Source organism: Terrapene carolina, unplaced genomic scaffold (genome assembly GCF_002925995.2).
Source record: "Terrapene carolina triunguis isolate 2854851 unplaced genomic scaffold, T_m_triunguis-2.0 Scaffold88, whole genome shotgun sequence".
Lineage (NCBI taxonomy): Eukaryota > Metazoa > Chordata > Testudines > Emydidae > Terrapene > Terrapene triunguis.
In genome coordinates, this window is record NW_020664439.1 from 45738500 (window position 1) to 45759617 (window position 21118).

Below are 21118 nucleotides of genomic sequence, written 5' to 3' on the forward strand. Positions count from 1 at the left end.
GGAGACTAGGGGTACATCTACATTGCAATAAAAAAGCAAATCTCAACATTGATTCTCAGAGCCTGGGTCAATTCACCTGGGCTCACGGGCTCAGGCTAAAAACTGCAGAGTAGACGTTCAGGCATGGGCTGGAGCCCAGGCTCTGAGACTCACGCCCTTGCAAAGTTTCAGACCCAGGCTCCATCCCAAGCCCAAATGTCTACACCGCAAGTTTTAGCCCGAAAGCTCAAGTAAGCTGAACTGAGCCAGCTGTGGCTGTGCTTAGGATCTTTATTGCAGTGTAGATATACCCTAGAGATCCTAGTCCATTATTCGCTGAGTACTTTAGTATCGATGAAAGACAGTTGTTACCTAGAGAACACATAATGCCCCAGTTTGATCCACGCTCTATATTAAAAAGATGAGAGCCTTATTATGGAACTCTCTGGGCAGCATTTGGCAGACAGGCCACAGCACAACCAGCCCTGGGGCGGGACTTTTTTTTTTTTTTTTTTTTAAGTCTAATACATTCATTTTTAAACTTACCCACCAGCTTACTGAACTTCAGAAAGTTAGGAATTCGATCATCTCTTTAAATGCTTCAAATCCATTATTGTTTTTTCAGAACTGCCAGTGCTGCTGCTCTGACTTCCCATTCTCAGATCCAGACCCCTTTGTCCACGGCATTGCCCTGGCCTAAGTCTTATGCTTGTGGAGACATCCATGCCTGAATCCTGGAAGTCAGTCCAGGGGAACATCTAGCTTTTAGGTTTACCCTTCTGCTTTGGACTCCTTTCAGTGATGGAAGGATAGACTTCTAACCACACTATGATACATTAAGATGTGTGTTCTTGTGCGATAACAGTACACCCAACAAGCTGAGGCACTCTGCCTTTGATTACAATTATATGACCACCCAGAGACCTCAGAATTTTGTATTCCACCACAACACTTTCCCAACCCATAAAATGACTCATTAAAAAATATCATGTTGCCTCTATACAATTCCATGGTACGCCCAAATCTTGAATACTGCGTGCAGATGTGGTTGCCCCATCTCAAAAAAGATATATTGGAATTGGAAAAGGTTCAGAAAAGGGCAACAAAAATGATTAGGGGTACGGAACGGTTTCCATGTGAGGAGAGATTAATAAGACTGGGACTTTTCAGCTTGGAAGAGATGGCTAAGGGGAGATATGATTGAGGCCTATAAAATCATGACTGGTGTAGAGAAAGTAGATAAGGAAGTGTTGTTTACTACTTCTCATAACACAAGAACTAAGGGTCACCAAATGAAATTAATAGGCAGCAGGTTTAAAAGAAATAAAAGGAAGTATTTCTTCACACAACGCTCAATCAACCCATGGAACTCCTTGCCACAGGATGTTGTTAAGGCCAAGACCATAAAAGGGTTCAAAAAAGAACTAGATAAATTCATGGAGGATAGGTCCATCCATGGCTGTTAGCCAGGATGGGCAAGGATGGTTTCCCTAGCCTCTGTTTGCCAGAAGCTGGGAATGAGCGACAGGGGATGGATCACTTGACGATGACCTGTTCTGTTCATTCCCTCTGGGGCACCTGGCACTGGCCACTGTTGGAAGACAGGACACTGGGCTAGATGGACCCTTGGGGTCTGACCCAGTAGGGCCATTCTGATGTTCTTATGTCCAAACTGAGAGCAGGGAACAAAATAGAACAAAGGAAATCCTTTTTTAAGAATGTACTCCAAGGTATACAGCCTTATTTCTTTTGTACAACAGAGAACTGTCGTCTACAGCAGTGCTTCTCAAAGTGGTGGTTCATTGGCTGCCGGTCCGCAGCAAGTTTCCTCATAAGAGCGTCAAATAGGATAATAATATGGCACCAGTCCCTGGCACAATGGAAAAAAAATTGCTGGTCCCCCACATCAGATAGCTTGAGAAGCACTGGTCTACAGCATTAGAACTCAATCCCGCTCTTTGACACTTGAGTTCATTCATGCATGCTGTGTGGAGTAACTTATTTGACAAAAAACACAGGGCACTGCAGTGTATTTGAGGGCAGGACTGAGCCCTTTGTTACAAAGGAGAGGTCAGAGAGAGCTTTATATGTGGGGGAGACAGTTACTGATGGCTTGTCTACATTTTGAGTTAGTGCATCCCAGTGGGGATGGAAATTCCAGTCCGCATCAGTGTGTTGCACATTAACTGGTGCATGTGGACCGTACTGGTGCGAACTATCAGTTCCCTAGTGCCCGTGAACATAGTATTCAGGACTACATTAACACCCACTAACATGCCACATCACCAGCAGGTACCACACGGGCGCGTCAGCGCATGGCACACTGATGTGGACTAGAACTGACACCCCAGAGGTGTGCACTAACACACCATGTAGAAAAGCCCCTAGAGTAGCTGGAGAGGCCATATTTTGGTCTCTTTGACTGGCTTAAAGTAAACAGTGAAGTGACCTTCCAACACATACCCAGCACAGATGTTACAGGCTCAGATTCTGGGGGCTGATTCTGACCTATGTCACTTGGGACACAGTGCCTCTAGCTTTATTCCAAAGCTGATGTGAAAAGCTGAAACTACTTAAGGACAGACAAAACATCTAGTTGCATAATAACCAGTTATTTGGAAATTTTAAAGGAAAGAGCGATAGGCTACCTCAGCAGCCTTGTGAGTAATCTGCACTGCCATGCTGGAGATCTGGATTTGATTTCTAGTCCTAGTCTCTTCTGCTTTCTGGGTCAGCAAAGATTGGGAGTGCTGCAGTATATCATAGAGATGGACAAGGAAGAAGTCCCTGATTTTGTGAAATGCCAAGTTATTTCAGCTTTCTCTAAGGAAGTGGGCTGGGCTGGGCAGGTTTTCATTTTTTGACATTACTATTCTTGTTTGAGTTTCTAACTACATTGTTCACACACCTAGAGTGGTTCTGGGAGGCACACTGTATAAATTGGAAACAAACAAAAACTCTATCATTCAGAAGGATGAAAGGACTGAGTCAGAGGAGCTGCTTACAATGTGGTTAAGATTTGCAGGGCAGACTGTAGTTAACCCTGTCCCCAAACCTTGACTAACATCTCGGCTGGCAACATGATTAGATCCCACCCACACTACAAATTTTAATCCTCTTATAATCAGGCCAAGAGACAACTGTGTTGTAACTGGCTCTCTTATAGGTGTACGGTAACCTCCCAAGTGTCCATATTGCCCTCAAGCATCATGGTGTCAGAAACAGGGTCTAAGTCATCAGAGTAAGGAACCATTTGCCTTTCAGGTTGGGTCTATGCTAGTCTTGTATGGCAAGTTACCCACTGTTGCACTGCTGTTCGTGGATCTGTGCCAATAGCTGTAACAGGGGAGTACAAATGTAGATAAGACCCCTGCATTTTATCACTGTCATCTAACCCAGCTCAGAGTAAGTCTACAATGACAAGATAGTAAATATTTGCCTGTTCACGTTAGCACTCCCCACTGTTGCTACCACTAAATGAGCTGCACTAGTGAAACGATAGTAGTGGAAGACTTTTTTTGAAAAAGGCTAGCGGAGGCACAAAGTTTTGTATTGCAAGTCAGAGAAAGCAATCCTGACCACTATGGTACACTGAAGCAAAGAAGATCTAATTGAGCATGGTGATCTGTGAGGTGTACTCCATTCTCCTAAACAAAAACATAAAAAAGGGTATGGAACATGTAAACAATCCTACAACCAACTAATCTATATATTGTCATTATAAAGATCAGCTGGCATGGCAAATGAAACAGATCAGCAAGAATTCTTGCTTCTTTTTGTTGTTCCTTTTACATATCACAAACTATCACTACACAGTGAGGAAGACTTGGTGCGGTCATGGTGAAAAAAATAGAAAACGTTATCATGTGTATGTACAGGAAAATTGACATTTACCAATAAACATCTAATCCTTCCAAGCCTAAATATACAGCTTAATGAGTATTGCATTTTAAGATGGCTACAGAGATAACAGCAAATATTAGTATCGATTGTACTTACAGTTCCAGGCCTTGTGAAGTCAATACTATGTGCTATACTTTGTCTCATCTGATTGCTAAACAAACGAACACAGACACTTTGAAGATATTCTGGCGTGATCTAAAATAAAGAAACAAACCAAGCACATGGAATTACGTAACATTTCCATTTGACTTCAGCCAGGTACTTGTACAGGAAGTCAATGTTTCCCAGGTGGTGTGTTCCAACCCATCAGTGGGTCACAGGAAAGTTCTAGATGGGTCTTGGACCCAGTGTGGAGGTGAGACCCTGCAGGCGGAGGAGAGGGTGGGAAGGGGGAGCAAGCCCGCCCCGTAATCACCCTGCAGCAGTGGCTTTTCTCCCACGGGGCTGGGCCCGGTTCTGGGTTTTGTGACCTGGCACATGGAGTCGCAGCTCACTCAGGTTTGTCCCAGCCGCCCTCCCGCCCCCCGTCATGAATGGGGATGGACAGGACAAACCTGAGTGGTGCTGCGACCCTTTGCACCAGGTTGCAGCACCACTCACTCAAATTTGGACTCGCTGCCCCTCCATGATGGCAAACCTGAATGGCACTGTGAGTCTGTGCACCAGGTCACAATGCCTGGAGCGGGGAGCTGTCTCTGCAAGGTGACATCCGAAGAAGTGGGCTGTAGCCCACGAAAGCTTATGCTCTAATAAATTTGTTAGTCTCTAAGGTGCCACAAGTACTCCTGTTCTTTCTGCAAGGTGAGTACAGGGTGGGTTTGCTCTCCACCACCCTCCCCTGGGGCTTCCCCTCTGCACACACTAGGCTGGGATTAGGGCTGCAGTACCAAGGTGGCTGGTGCCTCCTTGGTGGGGCACCAAGGAACAGGAGGCAGCAAAGGATGCTGGCCTATGAATTTGGGGCCTCCTGACTAATTTGGATCCTGGGGGGTGGGGGTCACAACAACAACAACAAAAAAGACAAAATGGAGTTGGTGGGTCACCTTAGTAAAATGTTTTTGGGAACCACCGCAGTAAGTAGTTTTACAAGGAGGTGACAAAAATGAAAATTCATCACACTAAAGTCTATGTACAAGTTTTCTTTCATTAAAAGGGAAGTTAAACCAAGAATAAATACTAAATGGCAATACTGCTGAGAATTATGAGGCAACACCTCACCGTAACCTCGCCTAAACAAATGGCAGAGCTCAAAGCATACACAGACAGCTATCCAGGAGAGAGAGAAAGTGCATGTCACATACGTATACATTTTGTGCCTCATTTCATACAATTCTAATGTTGTTTACAGTGGGCTTTAGGGTTTTGGGAAAATAAAAGTCACAGCAGCCCCACCTCCCAGGGAAATGGCCATATGCTTTCTGGATATCGGGGGATTTGAGGGTTGGGATGTTCACACTTCATTCCCCCTTGCTGAGTAAAGGGGCTCCTGGACAGGGATCTAACTGCCTCAAAGCAGCTGAAAGCTCTTCAGTAGCTGAGAAGCCTGCTCGTTCCTCTCCAGGGAACCCCAGTTCGTGGTATCTCTTGGACCCCCTAACAGCAGCAGCAGTAGTCAGGTTCCTGAGGCCCTCAAAGTGTCAAACAACATTATTCTAAATAAAAAGAACAGGAGTACTTGTGGCACCTTAGAGACTAACAAATTTATTTGAGCATAAGCTTTCGTGGCTATGCTCAAATAAATTTGTTAGTCTCTAAGGTGCCACAAGTACTCCTGTTCTTTTTGCGGATTCAGACTATCACGGCTGCTACTCTGAAACCTGTCATTATTTTAAATAGTCCAGTTTGGGGCCACAACGGTTTTTTTTTTACAAACTGATGGGCAAGGACACACCAATATTTTCAATCAGAACTAGTATACTCCCAACAAGATTCTATTCAATGTTCAAAACCACCTTGAAGTCAGAGCCAGGGTAGAAACATTGATCCACAACTCAAGAGCGCCACCAGTTGGACACATCTGGGAAGGCTCAGATGATGCACTGTACTTAGCTTCGAGTGCAAAGGAAAACAAAAGTCAAAGTAACAGCTTCTTAGCCTGGTGCTCTTGACACAGCTCCACGGAAGAACACAGGGAATATCGCTTAGGACAGCACCGCACCAAGATATGGAATGGGAGCAGCGAATGACTGGACATTTACTCCCAACTATTTTCAAAGCTAGTGTTAGCAGGCACCTTTCCCATCCTGTTCTAAAGTGAAGTCCACACACTGTGGCAGATTATAAATTCCTTGCATGGTGCCACTTTAACACTGCTTCATTAGCAGAAAGCAACCCTAAATTCAGAGTCACCAGCAGCGCCGGATTAACTCTCCCGTGGGCCCGGGGCTATTAGATTTTGTGGGCCCCCTGTATACAAGTCTTTTTCCTAATTTAAAACAAAATGATCACAATTATGACATTGAGGCTATTAATGCTATACTAAACTTGCCTTTTAATTAACAGAAAGCCGTTCTGTGGTTACAATTCAGTCTTAAAACATGTAGAATATAGTTAAGTTAATTCAAAACAGCCTACTTCTTACCTTAGAACAGCTGTTATATTAGTTTCTTTCTGGGAAGGAGTTTGGGTGCAGGAGGGGATTCTGACCTGGGGCAGGGAGTTGGGGTGCAGGAGGGGGTGCGAGGTGCAGGCTCCGGCCAGGAGGCGCTTACGACAGGCGGCTCCCGGCCGGCGGTGCAACCGGGGTCAGGCAGGCTGCCTGCCTGCCAGCCATAGCCCCATGCCACTCCAGGAAGCCGCCGGCTTCTGGCTCATCTCTGTGCGCCCCTGGGGGAAGGGGGATAGCATGTCTGCGTGCGCTGCTCGTGCCCGCAAGCATCGTGCCCTCGCAGCTCCCATTGACCAGTTCCTGGCCAATAGGAGCTGCAGGGACAGTGCGAGGGGTAGGAGCAGCACGCACAGCTGCCTTCTCCCCTCACCCCCCCACCCCCCAGGGCCACAGAGACATGCCAGCCGCTTCCAGGAGCAACATGGGGCCATGGCATGCAGGCAGCCTGGCTGAGCCCTGCTGCGCCGCTGGACTTTTAGCAGCCCGGAGATCGCGATCGACTGGCAGAGGCTCCAGGATCGACCAGTTGATCGTGACTGACAGTTTTGTAACCACTGAATTGTATATAATTATGGATTTATTTTTGCAGGGTCCCCCTTAGCCTGATACCCTGGGCTGCAGCCCCTAAAGCCCCTGCATTAATCTAGCCCAGGTCATCAGCCACAAGACGTTCACCCTAGTGTAGGGAGATCCTTCAGTGGCACAGAGCCAGTGTAGCGACTCCAACCTCCACTTTCCACTGCCTTAACAGCCCCTGGAAGCTACTGGTAGCCAGCATAATTACAAAAAGCCTTCAGGCTGTTCCAAGTTACACTGGAAGACTAGACCAGCAGAGTCAGGCCTTGTCTATACTACAAACTACTAAGTTTGGTGGCTGTATGTCGACCTCAGTAATTACTACAGTGGTTCATGTCCACATTATGCCCCCTCTGTCGGTAGTGTGCATCCTCACCAGGAGCACTTCTACCAACTTAACTGCGTAGGGTATTGTGGGGCTCTGACAGCCATGAGCCCCGTGTGGGGCTGACAGCCAACAAGCAATGTAAGTAACGCAGTGTCTAAACAGACACTGCCTCACCCTAACTACATCGACCTAAGTCCTACATCTCTCACAGAGGTGGCGTTATTAGGTCAGTGTAGGGGGCGACTTACATCGGCGGGAGCAACATTGTAGTGCAGATGCTTACAGAGTTAGGTGGAGGTAAGCTGCCTTACCTCGACCTAACTTTGTAGTGTAGATCAGGCCTCTGCCCCGGCTCAGGGACAGCGAAGGACGTTCAAGGACATCTCTGCAATGCCTCCATCCAAAGTTGGGCTGTGCATTCCTGAGTCACAGATAGGGATCTGAGCCTTTTTGCACTCCCCTTCTTCAAGGGAATTTTTCTTTACTAACTAAGTTAACGTAACACAAAGTTCAGCTTGGAGGATGGAGGGCAAACATGGCTTTAAGTCACCCTTGCACTACTCAGATCCTGGGTTAGCTGGGAGACTGGTATAAATGAGAGAAGCCCAGTGGGTGTATCTAATTTAAAGCAGCCTCCCAAGGGCTGTCATGTGCTGTGCCATAGTCCATAATCTCCATACCACTGTGCGCTATGGAGATTCCCCTTTCCTACACCTATGCCAGAGCCCATGAGGGGAGCAGCGTAGAAACAATTATGCTTGTCCTATACTGTTCCCAAGCTGGGGTAATTCTATTCCAGCCCCTTGGGGCGCCTTTACCCTACCAGAGCAGCATGCAGGGACCAAGGGAGAATCTCTCCCCAAGCTTTCCGTTTGTCTATTAAATGCATGCTGTACTGACAGACAGGGCCGTCCCTACCCATACGCAAAGTAATTTCCTGGTGCCCTATGCAGCTGCGTGCTGCTCCAGCCATTGGCGTAGCCAGGTGGAGGGAACAGGGGGAGCAATAAAAAAAAAAAAGCACCACCTGCTGCGGCGCTTTTACTCACCCGGTGGCGCTCCAGATCTTCGGCGGCACTTCGGCAGCAGGCCCTTCACTCGCGCCGGGTGTCTTCGGCGGCACTAAAGATCCCGCCGCCGAAGACCCGGAGCAAGTGAAGGTCCCGCTGCCAAAGTACCGCCGAAGACCCAGAGAGCCGCTGGGTGAGCCCCGCTCCCCCCCTAGCTACGCTACTGGCTCCAGCCCCTGCTCCGCCTCTTCCCCATGGACCCCACCCCTGCTCTGCCCCAGTCCCTGCTCCACCCCCATTCCCCTGAGGACCGCAGCAGGGGTCGGGCCGCCACTCACTGGTGGTAAGTAGAGCGACCCAGCCCCAGCCTGCTCCGCTCCGCCAGGGGAGCAGAGCGGAGCGGGCTGGGGCCAGGTCACTCCACTTCCCGCCGCCCCATGAGTGCAGGGTTGGGCCTGGCTGCCCTGCATTCACCGGGCGGCAGGAAGTGGAGTGACCCGGCCCCAGCCCGCTCCACTCCATCTGGGCTCCACACCGCACCCCCACAGGGGGGCTGCAGAGGGGACCAAAATGGCTAGGGACAGCCCTGCTTACAGAAACACTGAGCTACCGTAAAGCTTAACTTGCACTTCAGGCGGATTCTACTTCCATTTCCTAAAGCAGAAGCATGTACACACTGGGGCTCATCTTACCATCTTCCCATTGACTGTGGCCTCGAGGGAATCCACCAGCTCAGCAGTGACCCCGATGAGATTGTGATAGTCTACCTGGATTTTATTAAACCGTTTCAGGTAGGTCATGCTCCTGCGCTCAGCCTCCACGAGCTGCTGATGAAGCTGCTGCAACATTTCTATGAAGAGGTTAAAAAAGAAAAAAAAAAAAACTTATTCTTGTGATTAAAAAAAAAGGCAGAAACACAGTTTTATTGCTTTGCAGGACAACAACTTTGCCTGCTGCTATAGAATTATTTTAGTCCCAAAATCATAGGCGCTGACTTCCTCTCTACCCAGGGAGTGCTCGACCCCACCTCCGCCCCTAGCTCTGCCCCCACCCCACCCCTTCCCCCAGACCTCACCCCGCTTCTTCCTGCCCCCGTTCCACCTCTTTCTGCCCCCTCCCCCAAGCGCGTCTCGTCCCCGCTCCTCTCCCTCCTGCCCAGTCCCTCCTGCACATGGGGGAACAGCTGATCGCAGTGGGTGGCGCAGGGAGGGAGGGCAAGGAGTTGATCAGCAGGGCCGTCGGTGATCGAGTGGTGCTGGGGGGATGGGAGGGAGAAAGCTTGGCTGCCAGTGGGTGCTAAGCACTGGCTTATCTTTTTCGGTGGGTGCTCCAGCCGTTTCCCCCCCTATCCACAAGGCTTGTTACCCTGTCAAAGAAAGCTATAAGGTTGGTTTGACATGATTTGTTCTTGACAAATCCATGCTGACTGTTACTTATATCTTCTAGATGTTTACAAATTGATTGTTTAATTATTTGCTCCATTATCTTTCTGGGTACAGAAGTTAAGCTGACTCGTCTATAATTCCCCGGGTTGTCCTTATTTTCCTTTTTATAGTTGGGCACTATATTTGCCCTTTTCCAGCCATCTGGAATCTCTGTTTGGATTGTTATGTCTGTTTGGATTGTTTTGTAATTTGCATCTGCGTGCTGAGCTCTCCAACCCCATGGCACAGTGAAGAGACTTCCAGCTGGCTTGAACTACCATGGTCCCGTTGCAACCAGCCAGCATCTGGTCCATGCAGCCAGGGTTCAAGAATTCAGTGCAGAGGCAGACTCAAAATACAGTTCAATCCCAAAGGATGTGACCCGTTGTTACCTCAAGCTTAGACTACAATGTGTAATTCAAGTTACTTGAAACTACAAGAGGTAAAACATCTTCTAACGGAAGGGTTATTTTGAAGTTGGAGCTGTCACTTCAAACACAAACCAGCAAGAGGTGAAGGAGGACCCTTAATCGCTAACTCATGGAGAGTCATGATGCTTTGGCAGTAACGTGAATTAGACTAAGCATTTCCTGTAGTAAAATTTGCGATGACTGTTTTTGTAAATGCAGCTGTGCAATGCTTTTTTTCTGTGCTAAATCACTGTCCATTTTAGACTTAAAGAAAAAATTAATTGTACGGACTATAATTTTAAAAGCCCTCTCAAGATATCTAGCCATCCTTCTACATTACAACATTCATGGGATTTTACAAATTCCCCAAGAATTCCCTGCATCTTCTGCCTTAGAAACCCCTGGGAGGGCAATTTCACCCTGTACGTTGGCAGATAATTCCTCTGTCTAACAGACTTGGCAGTTAGCAGAATTTGCAATTACAGTAGAACCTCAGAGTCATGAGCACCTAGGGACGGAGGCTGTTCATAACTCGGAAATGTTTGTAAGTCTGAACAAAATGTTATGGTTGTTCTTTCAAAAGTTTACAACTAAACATTGACTTAGTAAAGTTTCATAGCGGTATTATGCAGAAGAAAAATGCTGCTTTTAACCATCATTAAAATGAAACAAGCACAGAAAGAGTTTCCTTACGTTGTCAAATCTTTTTTTAAACTTTCCCTTTCTTTTTTTTAGTAGTTTACATTTAACACAGCACTGTACTGTATTTGCTTTGGGGGGGGGGGGTCCTCTGCTAATGCTTGATTGCATATTTCCGGTTCCAAAGGAGCTGGGTGGTTGACCAGTCAGTTTGTAACTCTGGTGTTCCTAACTCTGAGGTTCTACTGTATATTGTACCCATGCTGACAACTGAAAATAATTCCACTTTTTCTTTTATTTACACTCCTTCTACTACAAAAGGGATAATAAGGCACATTAATGGGTTACATTTCTGTTACATTTTGTTCTTTCACATCCAGTTGCTTTTGGGGTAAACAGAATACCAATACAAACTGAACAACAATGTTATTTTAAATTTTAGTTTTCAAGCCTAATCCCTAGATCCCTGCTCTCAAGGAACAGCAGCAATCTGTATCACATTATTGACTACCAATAATAGCATAAACATACAAACAGAAGATGGGAATTTGAAATTGCATGGCATAGTGGACAGGGCCACGAGCCAACGAAAGCTGGCAGGCCGCGAGACAGTTTGTTTACGTTGACCGTCCGCAGGCACGGCCGCCCGCAGTTCGCCGTTCCCGGCCAATGGGAGCTGCGGGAAACGGCAGACAGCACGTCCCTGCGGCCTGCGCCGCTTCCCGCAGCTCCCATTGGCCGGGAACAGCAAGCTGCGGCCAATGGGAGCTGCGGGCAGCCATGCCTGTGGACGGCCAATGTAAACACTGTCTCGCGGCCCGTCAGAGGATTACCCTGATGGGCCGCAGGTTGCCCACCACTGCTATAAAGGGAAGCAGAGGAACTCTGCAGTTATTGCTGATGTTTTTATTTGCTAGAACATTATGTTTTAAAGTAGCTAGACACTCAGCCATCTTTGCTCCTATGGTATGAAGATGGCATCTTCCTTATCTGTAAAACAAGACTGAATACTTACTGTGGAACTAGCTGGTGAAAAATTCCCAGGGATCTACTTTACTACAGCACATTAAACTTCTTTTATCAGACATCAAAGTTTTATGGAGTGGCAGCAATGCATTCAATCCCCCCCACTATGAAACAATGCAGCTTTAAATGAATGCATGAGAAAAAGCGCAAACAAGTGCTTAAGATACAAGACCAGGAGTCAGAAGAACTAGGTTCTATTCCCTGCTTGATAAGAGACTTGTTCTGTGATCTTGAGTAAATAACTTTGACTCCTTTTGCCTCAGTTTCCCACTCTGTAAAATGGGGATAATACCACCCTCCCTCACAGGGGTGTTGTGAAAGTGAATTGTTGTTTCTAAAGTGCTTTGAGATCCTCATTCGGAGGGTGATACATGCCTACACTGCATATCCCAAGCACAAATTCTTAGGAAGTTCAGAACACTACACAGTTACTGTGACACCTAATCTAAGTACCTTCCAAGCCATCCTTTGTAGTCCCAGACCAGTTAAATTTCGAGGCGTTATGGCCCAACTGTGAACAAGTAACTATACGAACAGGTTTTTTTTCTCTCCTGCTGATAAAAGCTTACCTTAACTGATCACTCTCCTTATAGTGTATATAGGAACACCCATTGTTTCATGTTCTCTGTGTATATATATATCTTCCTACTGTATTTTCCACTACATGCATCCGATGAAGTAGGCTGTAGCCCACGAAAGCTTATGCTCAAATAAATTTGTTAGTCTCTAAGGTGCCACAAGTACTCCTGTTCTTTTTGCAGATACAGACTAACACGGCTGCTACTCTGAAACCTAGCAGATCACTGTATAGTAAATTATTTTCTGACTAAACTGTTTCACCAAACAACATAAACTACATTAAACTGTCCAGAAGGACAATAGTTAAACTGAACTGCTCCATAAAACCTTCATTATCAATGAAAAAACATACAAGTCACTATGTAATAGCATAAATTCAAATACTAAAAATTGCTTAAGACCTGTCACGTCTCATACTATGTTTCTGAAACATGCTGCTTTTGCCCAATCTTTTCTGGAAAAAGCATCTTAAGCCGTCAAATTTCCACCAACTTGTGATGTAATCTTTTTTTAAAAGTCATTCAAAAACTGTTGGATGTACACAGATAACGATGAAAATGAAGTGGAGCATACACAGAAGCTGCGTTCTCTTACTTCTAAGCTGTGTTTTCTGTAGTTTGTGAATAAAAGGACAATTATAGCCTGCTCACAGTTCTCTTTGCCCTCCCCCCAAAGAATTGCCTCTTTCTGAGAATCACTTATAATGAATCCTGCAGATGCAGAATGCTGCAATTCGTGACTGCATCTTCGTATCCAACTGCAAGTCAAGCCATTTTGGGGATTTTTTTCTAGAGTAGATAGCCAGAATCTCAGTGGGAACCAATAACAGCTGACCTTCGGGCAAATCATAGATCAAATACATATCTGGCAAAATAAAGCATCATAGAATCATAGAACTGGAAGGGACCTCAAGAGGTCATCTAGTCCAGTCCCCTGCACTTGTGGCAGGACTAATTATCTAGAACATTCCTTACAGGTGTTTGTCTAACCTGTTCTTAAAAATCTCCAATGATGGAGATGCCACAACCTCCCTAGGCAATTTATTCCAGTGCTTACCACTCTGACAGTTAGGAAGTTTTCCCTAACGTCCAACCTAAACCTCTCTTGCTGCAATTTATGCCCATTGCTTCTTGTCCTATCAGAGGTTAAGAAAAACAATTTTTCTTCCTCCTCCTTGTAACAACCTTTTACATACTTGAAAATTGTTATCATGTCCCCTCTCAGTCCTCTCTTTTCCAGACTAAACAAACCCAATTTTTTCAATCTTCCCTCATAGGTCATGTTTTCTAGATCTTTAATCATTTTTGTCACTCTTCTCTGGACTCTCTCCAATTTGTCAACATACTTCCTAAAATGTGGTGCCCAGAACTGGACACAATACTCCAGTTGAGGCCTAATCAGAGTGGAATCGAGCAGAATAATTACTTCTCGTGTCTTGCTTACAACACTCCTGCTAATACATCCCAGAATGATGTTTGCTTTTTTTTTTTTTTTTTTTTGCAATAGCGTTACACTGATGACTCATATTTAGCTTGTGGTCCACTATGACCCCGAGATCCCTTTACACAGTACTCCTTCCTAGGCATTATTTCCCATTTTGTATGTGTGCAAGTGATTGTTCCTTCCTAAGTGGAGTACTTTGCATTTGTCCTTATTGAATTTCATCCTATTTACTTCAGACCATTTCTCCAGTTTGTCCAGATCATTTTGAATTTTAATCCTATCCTCCAAGGCACTTGCAACCCCTCCAAGCTTGGTATCATCCACAAACTTTATAAGTGTACTCTGTATGCCATTATCTAAATCATTGATGAAGATACTGACCCAGAACTGATCCCTGCGGGACCACACTCATTATGTCCTTCCAGCATGACTGTGAACCACTGATAACTACTCTCTGGGAATGGTTTTCCAACCAGTTTTGCACCCACCTTATGGTCGCTCCATCTAGGTTGCATTTTCCTAGTTTATTTATGAGAAGGTCATGCGGGACACTATCAAAAGCTTTACTAAACTCAAGATATACCACACCAACCGCTTCCCCCCATCCGCAAGGCTTGTTACCCTGTCAAAGAAAGCTATAAGGTTGGTTTGACACGATTTGTTTTTGACAAATCCATGCTGACTGTTATTTATCACCTTATTATCTTCTAGATGTTTGCAAATTGATTGCTTAATTATTTGCTCCATTATCTTTCCAGGTACAGAAATTAAGCTGACTGGTCTGTAATTCCCTGGGTTGTCCTTATTTCCCTTTTTATAGATGGGCACTATATTTGCCCTTTTCCAGTCTTCCGGAATCTCTCCTGTCTTCCATGACTTCTCAAAGATAATCGCTAATGGCTCAGATATCTCCTCAGTCAGCTCCTTGAGTATTCTAGGATGCATTTCATCAGGCCCTGGTGACTTGAAGACATCTAATTTGTCCAAGTAATTTTAACTTGTTCTTTCCCTATTTTAGCCTCTTCTGATCCTACCTCATTTTCACTGGCATTCACTACCTTAGACGTCCAATCACCACCAACCTTCTGGGTGAATACCAAAACAAAGAAGTAATTAAGCACCTCTGCCATTTCCACATTTTCTGTTATTATTTTTCCCCCCATTGAGTAATGAGCCTACCCTGTCCTTGGTCTTTCTCGTGCTTCTAATGTATCTGTAGAATATTTTCTTGTTACACTTTATGTCTCTAGCTAGTTTGATCTCGTTTTGTGCCTTGGCCTTTCTAATTTTGTCCCTACATACTTGTGTTATTTGTTTATATTCATCCTTTGTAATTTGACCTAGTTTCCACTTTTTGTAGGACTCTTTTTTGATTTTTAGATCATTGAAGATCTCCTGGGTAAGCCAGGGTGGTCTCTTGCCATACTTCCTATCTTTCCTATGCAAGTGGGATAGTTTGCTCTTGTGCCCTTAATAATGTCTCTCTGAAAAACTGCCAACTGTCTTCTATTGTTTTTCCCCTTAGACTTGCTTCCCATGGGATCCTATCTATCAACTGCCTGAGTTGCTAAAGTCTGCCTTCTTGAAATCCATTGTCTTTATTTTGCTGTTCTCCCTCCTACCATTCCTTAGGAGGGAGAACAGCAAAATATCATTTCATGATCACTTTCACCCAAGCTGCCTTCCATTTTCAAATTCTTAACAAGTTCTTCCCTATTTGTCAAAATCAAATCTAGAACAGCCTCTCCCCGGTAGCTGTCTCCACCTTCTGAAATAAAAAATGGTCTCCAATACATTCCAAGAACTTATTGGATAATCCGTGCCCTGCTGTGTTATTTTCCCAACAGATGTCTGGGTAGTTGAAAAATTTCAAAATGGACAAAATTACAGCTCCTGACAACACGGTAAGCAAACTTACGGAGGGAATCTAATTACACAATTGCCTAAACTATAAAATATTCATAGAATCACAAAAATGTAGGGCTGGAAGGGCCATCGAAAAGCCATCAAGTCCAGTCCCCATGTGTTGAGGCAGGACCAAAAAAACCTAGACCATCCCTGACAGGTGTGTTTGTCCACCCTGTTCTTAACCTCCAACGATGGAGATTCCTATTTAAGACCATTTCCATTGGATGTATCCAACAAGGGATGTTCACACAGAGAAAATTTTGCAACATACTAGTCATGAAACATATATCCACTCATTGTTCGTTTGCTTTTCGGAAGTTTGATGGGGAACATTTTCAGTGATGAGAATAACTCTTGCAACTATGGTTGGCAGGAAGAACTACACACCCAAATGCCGGTACATCCCACGAAATGTATTTGAGCATCTCAGCATTTAAGAATTCTTTCCACACATGCAGACCACATGATGCTACAGAAATTTTATTTTATACACTTTGCACTGTGCTGCCTTGTACTATCAACAGATCTCCTTTTTTTTTTTAGCAATTAACCATTGTCAGCTGCTGAAAGGTTTACTAGCTTTCAAACTAGGGACCTAGACATCTTGGTAGCCTTCCAAGTTCAGTTGCTTTTGTTTTTCATCTTTCAACTAAATCTCCATTTCAGAAGGCCCCACGTAGTCTTCACATCACAGAATAAAAAACAATACATCACAAGAAAAATCTATGCTATGAGACTATAAAAATGGATTCATGGGTGTGAACTTTGCCACAGTTTTTGCCATCAGGAAATACAAAAGAAAGCTGCTGGTCAGCCTCCAAAGATTCTATTTCCTCAATTTTCCTTTAAGCACCCAGGATACAAGCAAAGCCTGGGTGCCATAGATGCATGGGTTTTAGCCCACGAAAGCTTATGTTCAAATAAATTTGTTAGTCTCTAAGGTGCCACAAGTACTCCTCCTTCTTTTTTCTTTATATTAAGGCCTGAAACTGACATCAGAGCTACACAGGCAGACCCATAGCCGAAGTCAGGAGAAAAAAATTAGTATTTCAGAAAGGAGTAATTACTCTCAATAGTCTCACTTTTGGAAAAGTACAAGCTAGAACGATGCCGCTATTACTTAATAAAATCAAATGCAACACAGAACACAAAATAATGAAGCAAATGACTGAAACGTACAACACTAGAAGAGAAACCTCATTTGTTTTAATAAACCAAATTAGCAGAGTACAAAAAATAAATCCTCAGAGTAAAATAAACCAACATAACATAAGAGAACATAGGGAAAATGTTCAGAAGCAACTAAGTGATTTAGAAGCCTGAGGCTAGGTCTACACTACCCGCCTGAATCGGCGGGTAGAAATTGACCTCTCGGGGATCGAATTATTGCGTCTTGTCGGGACGCGACAATCAATCCCCGAATCGACGCTCTTACTCCACCAGCGGAGGTGGGAGTAAGCGCCGTCGACGGGAAGCCGCGGAGGTCGGTTTTGCCACCGTCCTTACAGAGGGGTAAGTCAGCTGCGATACGTCGAATTCAGCTACGCTATTCGCATAGCTGAATTTGCGTATCTTAAATCGACCCCCCCCTGTAGTGAAGACCTGCCCTAAGTTCCATTTTCTGAAGTGACTTAAGCACTCACATACCTAAGTCCCACTGACATTCAGGGAAACAGGCTCCACTCCCTTAGAGTATGTCTACATTGCACCTGGGAATGAGCCTCCCAACCCACGTCCACAGACTTGTGCTAGCAGAGCTTACACTAATGTGCTATAAATAGTTGTGTAGAGGCTGCTTTTGTGACACACTCTCTCAAAACAGCACACAAAACCACCATATTCACCGCTATTATGATATGTTTTGTACAAAGTATGCCTTGTGAGGAATCATTTGGAAAGTTATAATCTGTTGAGCATCATTGTTCTGTCAAAATGTATGTATCATTAGGAGATTTTGCTACGTGTTTCAGTAACAAACATGTTGAGAGTCTTGGAACCACCCACAGACTAGCTCTTCAGTAGCACTCTAGGAGTGACCAACACGCAGCCAGGTGTAAGAGTACCATCACCAGCCATTCACCAGCAGGGGAGTTGTAAACAAGAGATTTACAATTCACACAAAGGACAGTTGCTTGAGCATGTACACCATAGGGCTGTCTAACCCCCAGGATACAGCAAGGATCTTTCCAGCACCTGCAGGAGAGTATAAGTAAGGGACAATGACACCACCATGTCACCTCTCCTCCCCCTCATACACTGAATGCAACAAGATCTTTTGGAAGACAAACATTTGAAGTGGGGGGAGTGGTTCTAAACTGCGGTAAGTTTTTGCATAAGAGAAACCATCTACTTCAAATTTGACTTAGCTTGATAAAGTTTAGGAATTAGACTGAGATTTGATCGGGCTGTCACGTGATTAAAAAAATTAATCGCAATTAATCACACTGTTAAACAATAATAGAATACCATTTATTTAAATATTTTGCGACGTTTTCTACATTTTCAAATATATTGATTTCAATTACAACACAGTGCTCACTTTATATTTATTTTGTATTACAAACATTTGCACTGTGAAAAAGAAACTTCAAATCACTGCATTGAAGTACTGTAGTGCAATCTCTTTATCATGAAAGTTGAACGTACAAACGGAGAATTATGTAAAAAAGAATAACTGCACTTAACAATAAAACAGTGCAAAACTTTAGAGCCTACAAGTCCACTCAGTCCTACTTCTTGTTCAGCCAGTCACTCAGACAAACAAGCATTCAGTGTTGGGGGAGGACAGGGGAGGGGGGAAGTAAGCGATGACTTGTGCAGGAGCAGGGCCTGGGAGGACAGGAGGTGACAATGCGGAGGAGCAAGCAATAACTTGTGCAGGAGGAGGGTGAGGAAAGTGTCTTGCTGCTGCTTCTGGAAGGGTGGTTTCTGGTACTGGGTTCACCTCTTTTTACTGAGCTAGGTGGGCACCCTTCCGCTGAGTGAGCCCTTGTTTGCAAGGGAGGGCGGATTTTACCTCAAGGATTCATCATACCGCAGGGGAGGAGAAGCTGGTGCTGGGAAGCTGAGCTCACCAGGCCCATGTTCTCTATGGGGTACCCCCAGAGCGAGCGGCTGGCTAAGGGCAATGGGGCACGATGCAGGGGGGTTGGTCCCGGGAGTGAGGGGCCGGCTGGGAACAATAGGACCCGGGCTGGCTAGGGTGATGATATGTCCCATTTTGGCCAGGACAGTCCCCTTTTCCAGCTCTGTCCCAGCTGTCCCTACCTCTTTGCCAAACCTGGGCATTTGTCCCGGCTGCAAGGCAGAGCAGAGCAGAGAGAGGCGGCTGCCTGGGGACCAGCTGAAGCCAGCACTGCCCACCAGTAGGAAAGTGGAGAAATTCGCTGCTGACGGGCAGTGCTGGCTTCAGAGCTGACCCCTAGGCAGCGCATCAGGATCAGCCTTAGCCGGGGGAGGCACGGAGCTCAGGCACAGGGATCAGTCTCAGTCGGGGGAGGCACGAGCTCAGAGGGGGGGGGGATATCAGCCTCAGCTGGGGGAGGCACAGAGATCAGTGGAGGATATCAGCCTCAGCCGGGGGAGGCACGGAGCTCAGGGACAGGGATCAGTCTCAGTCGGGGGAGGGACGAGCTCGGGGGGGGGGGGGGGGAATGGGCCGCCGGGGGGGGGGGGGGGGGGGGGGGGGGGGGAGTGGGATATCAGCCTCATCTGCGGGAAGCGCAAAGATCAGTGGAGGATATCAGCCTCAGCCGGGGGAGGTAGGTGTAGGTGTGTGTGTGTGTCCTGTTTTTACTTTAAAAACCTCGGGGATGAAAACCAGGTTACTTTCTCTAGCCTCTTTTCTTCCCGCCCTCTGGTGGCAGCGTGCGTTACTGCGTCTGAGCAGACAGGTTCTCCAGAGCAGCTCATGCTCCCCTCCCAACTAGAGGGTCTGCAATTAACGTGCGTTAAAAAAATTAATGCGTTAATTGTGCTGTGCGTTAATCGCACACGTTAATGGCAGTTAATTAACAGCCCTACTTTTTTTTTTTTTAATCAATTCTGAATTTCTATGCCTATACCACTTCTAAATCTCTTAAAACCTATCTTTCTATAGCTAATCAACTTATCTCCGTGTTTTACCTAAGCCAGTGTGTTTGTGGTTGAAGTTTGGGGAGTCTACTCAGGTTATAAAGGCTGGTGCATATTTGTACCCTTTGATGGCATGACAAACTAATGAGCTTACTCTGACCACGGGGGTCTTGAGCAGTGTCAAACGCACACTTCTGAGGTGCAAGGCTGGGACTAGGGATATAGGAGTGTTGCCCTATATGTAATTCGAGAGTGGCTGGGCATAGCACTCTGGTATCTGTCCAGGGATGACTTGTGCGCTAGAGGCTGGAGTGAGTGAGCAGAGTGGCCGCTCACACAGCAAAGCAGGGCATAGGGAACACCAGACTGGAGAGTTAAGGGGGCACAACCATCCAACAGTTCAGATTGTACCCCGGGCATGTCATAGCTTTGATGCTGTAATCTGGGCTGGAACTCAGACTCTTAAGCCCACCTCCTCTTTAAGAGGCGCTTGAGAGCCCAAACTCCAGCCTGAGCCACAATGTCTACACAGTTATCTGTAAAAACAACGAGGCGTCCTTGTAGCACCTTAGAGACTAACAAATTTATTTGGGCATAAGCTTTCGTGGGCTAGAACCTGTGCACACTAGCGCAAACCAAGTCTGTTAACCCACTCCCAGATGCAAGGTAGCCATACACTCGGGTGCTTTTGAACATTTATAAACAACATATGACAAGAAAATTACTCCAAAATTAACACCTTTTTATCAGGGTTAAACCAATTGGTTCAATATTAGGAATCTAAAGGAAAAAACCTGAATGGAAATTAAAGACCATAAAACGTATTGTTTCTCTGCAAACCCCTGCAACTTCCAGAATAATTGAGTACGATTTGAGAGCAGAGGATCTGTGTCTATGCAGCTATCAACACATACTGGAGAGGAATTCTAGGAAAGTTGTATCTAATCAGGATAGCAACATTTGCTTAAATATGCACCTTTTACCAAATCCTCCATATGTTCTGTTTTTAAGTAAAAACGTTACTAAAAACAAGCTGAAAATGCAAACTCTGCCATTAGGCCCTCTGGCAGACTGCCTAGGGAAAGTCCCACTGACTTCGATGCAGTCTCTCCTATAAGAAGTTGTAGGATTGGGGCCTTAATTTAGGGTTACCATATTTAAAAAATAAAAAAAGAGGACCCTCCATGGGCCCTGGCCCTGCCCATTTCCCC

General features: G+C 45.5%; 1 protein-coding gene across 3 annotated transcripts in view; it reads right to left on the reverse strand.

Moving 5' to 3' along the window:
• ARMC9 (armadillo repeat containing 9) overlaps positions 1-21118 on the reverse strand; it is a 105136-nt gene that overhangs the window by 67939 nt on the left and 16079 nt on the right. For all 3 annotated transcript variants that reach the window (XM_026650117.2, XM_026650118.2, XM_026650116.2), the window contains 2 exons: positions 9097-9254; positions 3979-4077 (listed from right to left, as the gene is read on the reverse strand). In XM_026650117.2, the coding sequence (XP_026505902.1) occupies positions 3979-4077; positions 9097-9254 (257 nt within the window). The remainder of the gene's footprint in view (positions 1-3978; positions 4078-9096; positions 9255-21118) is intronic.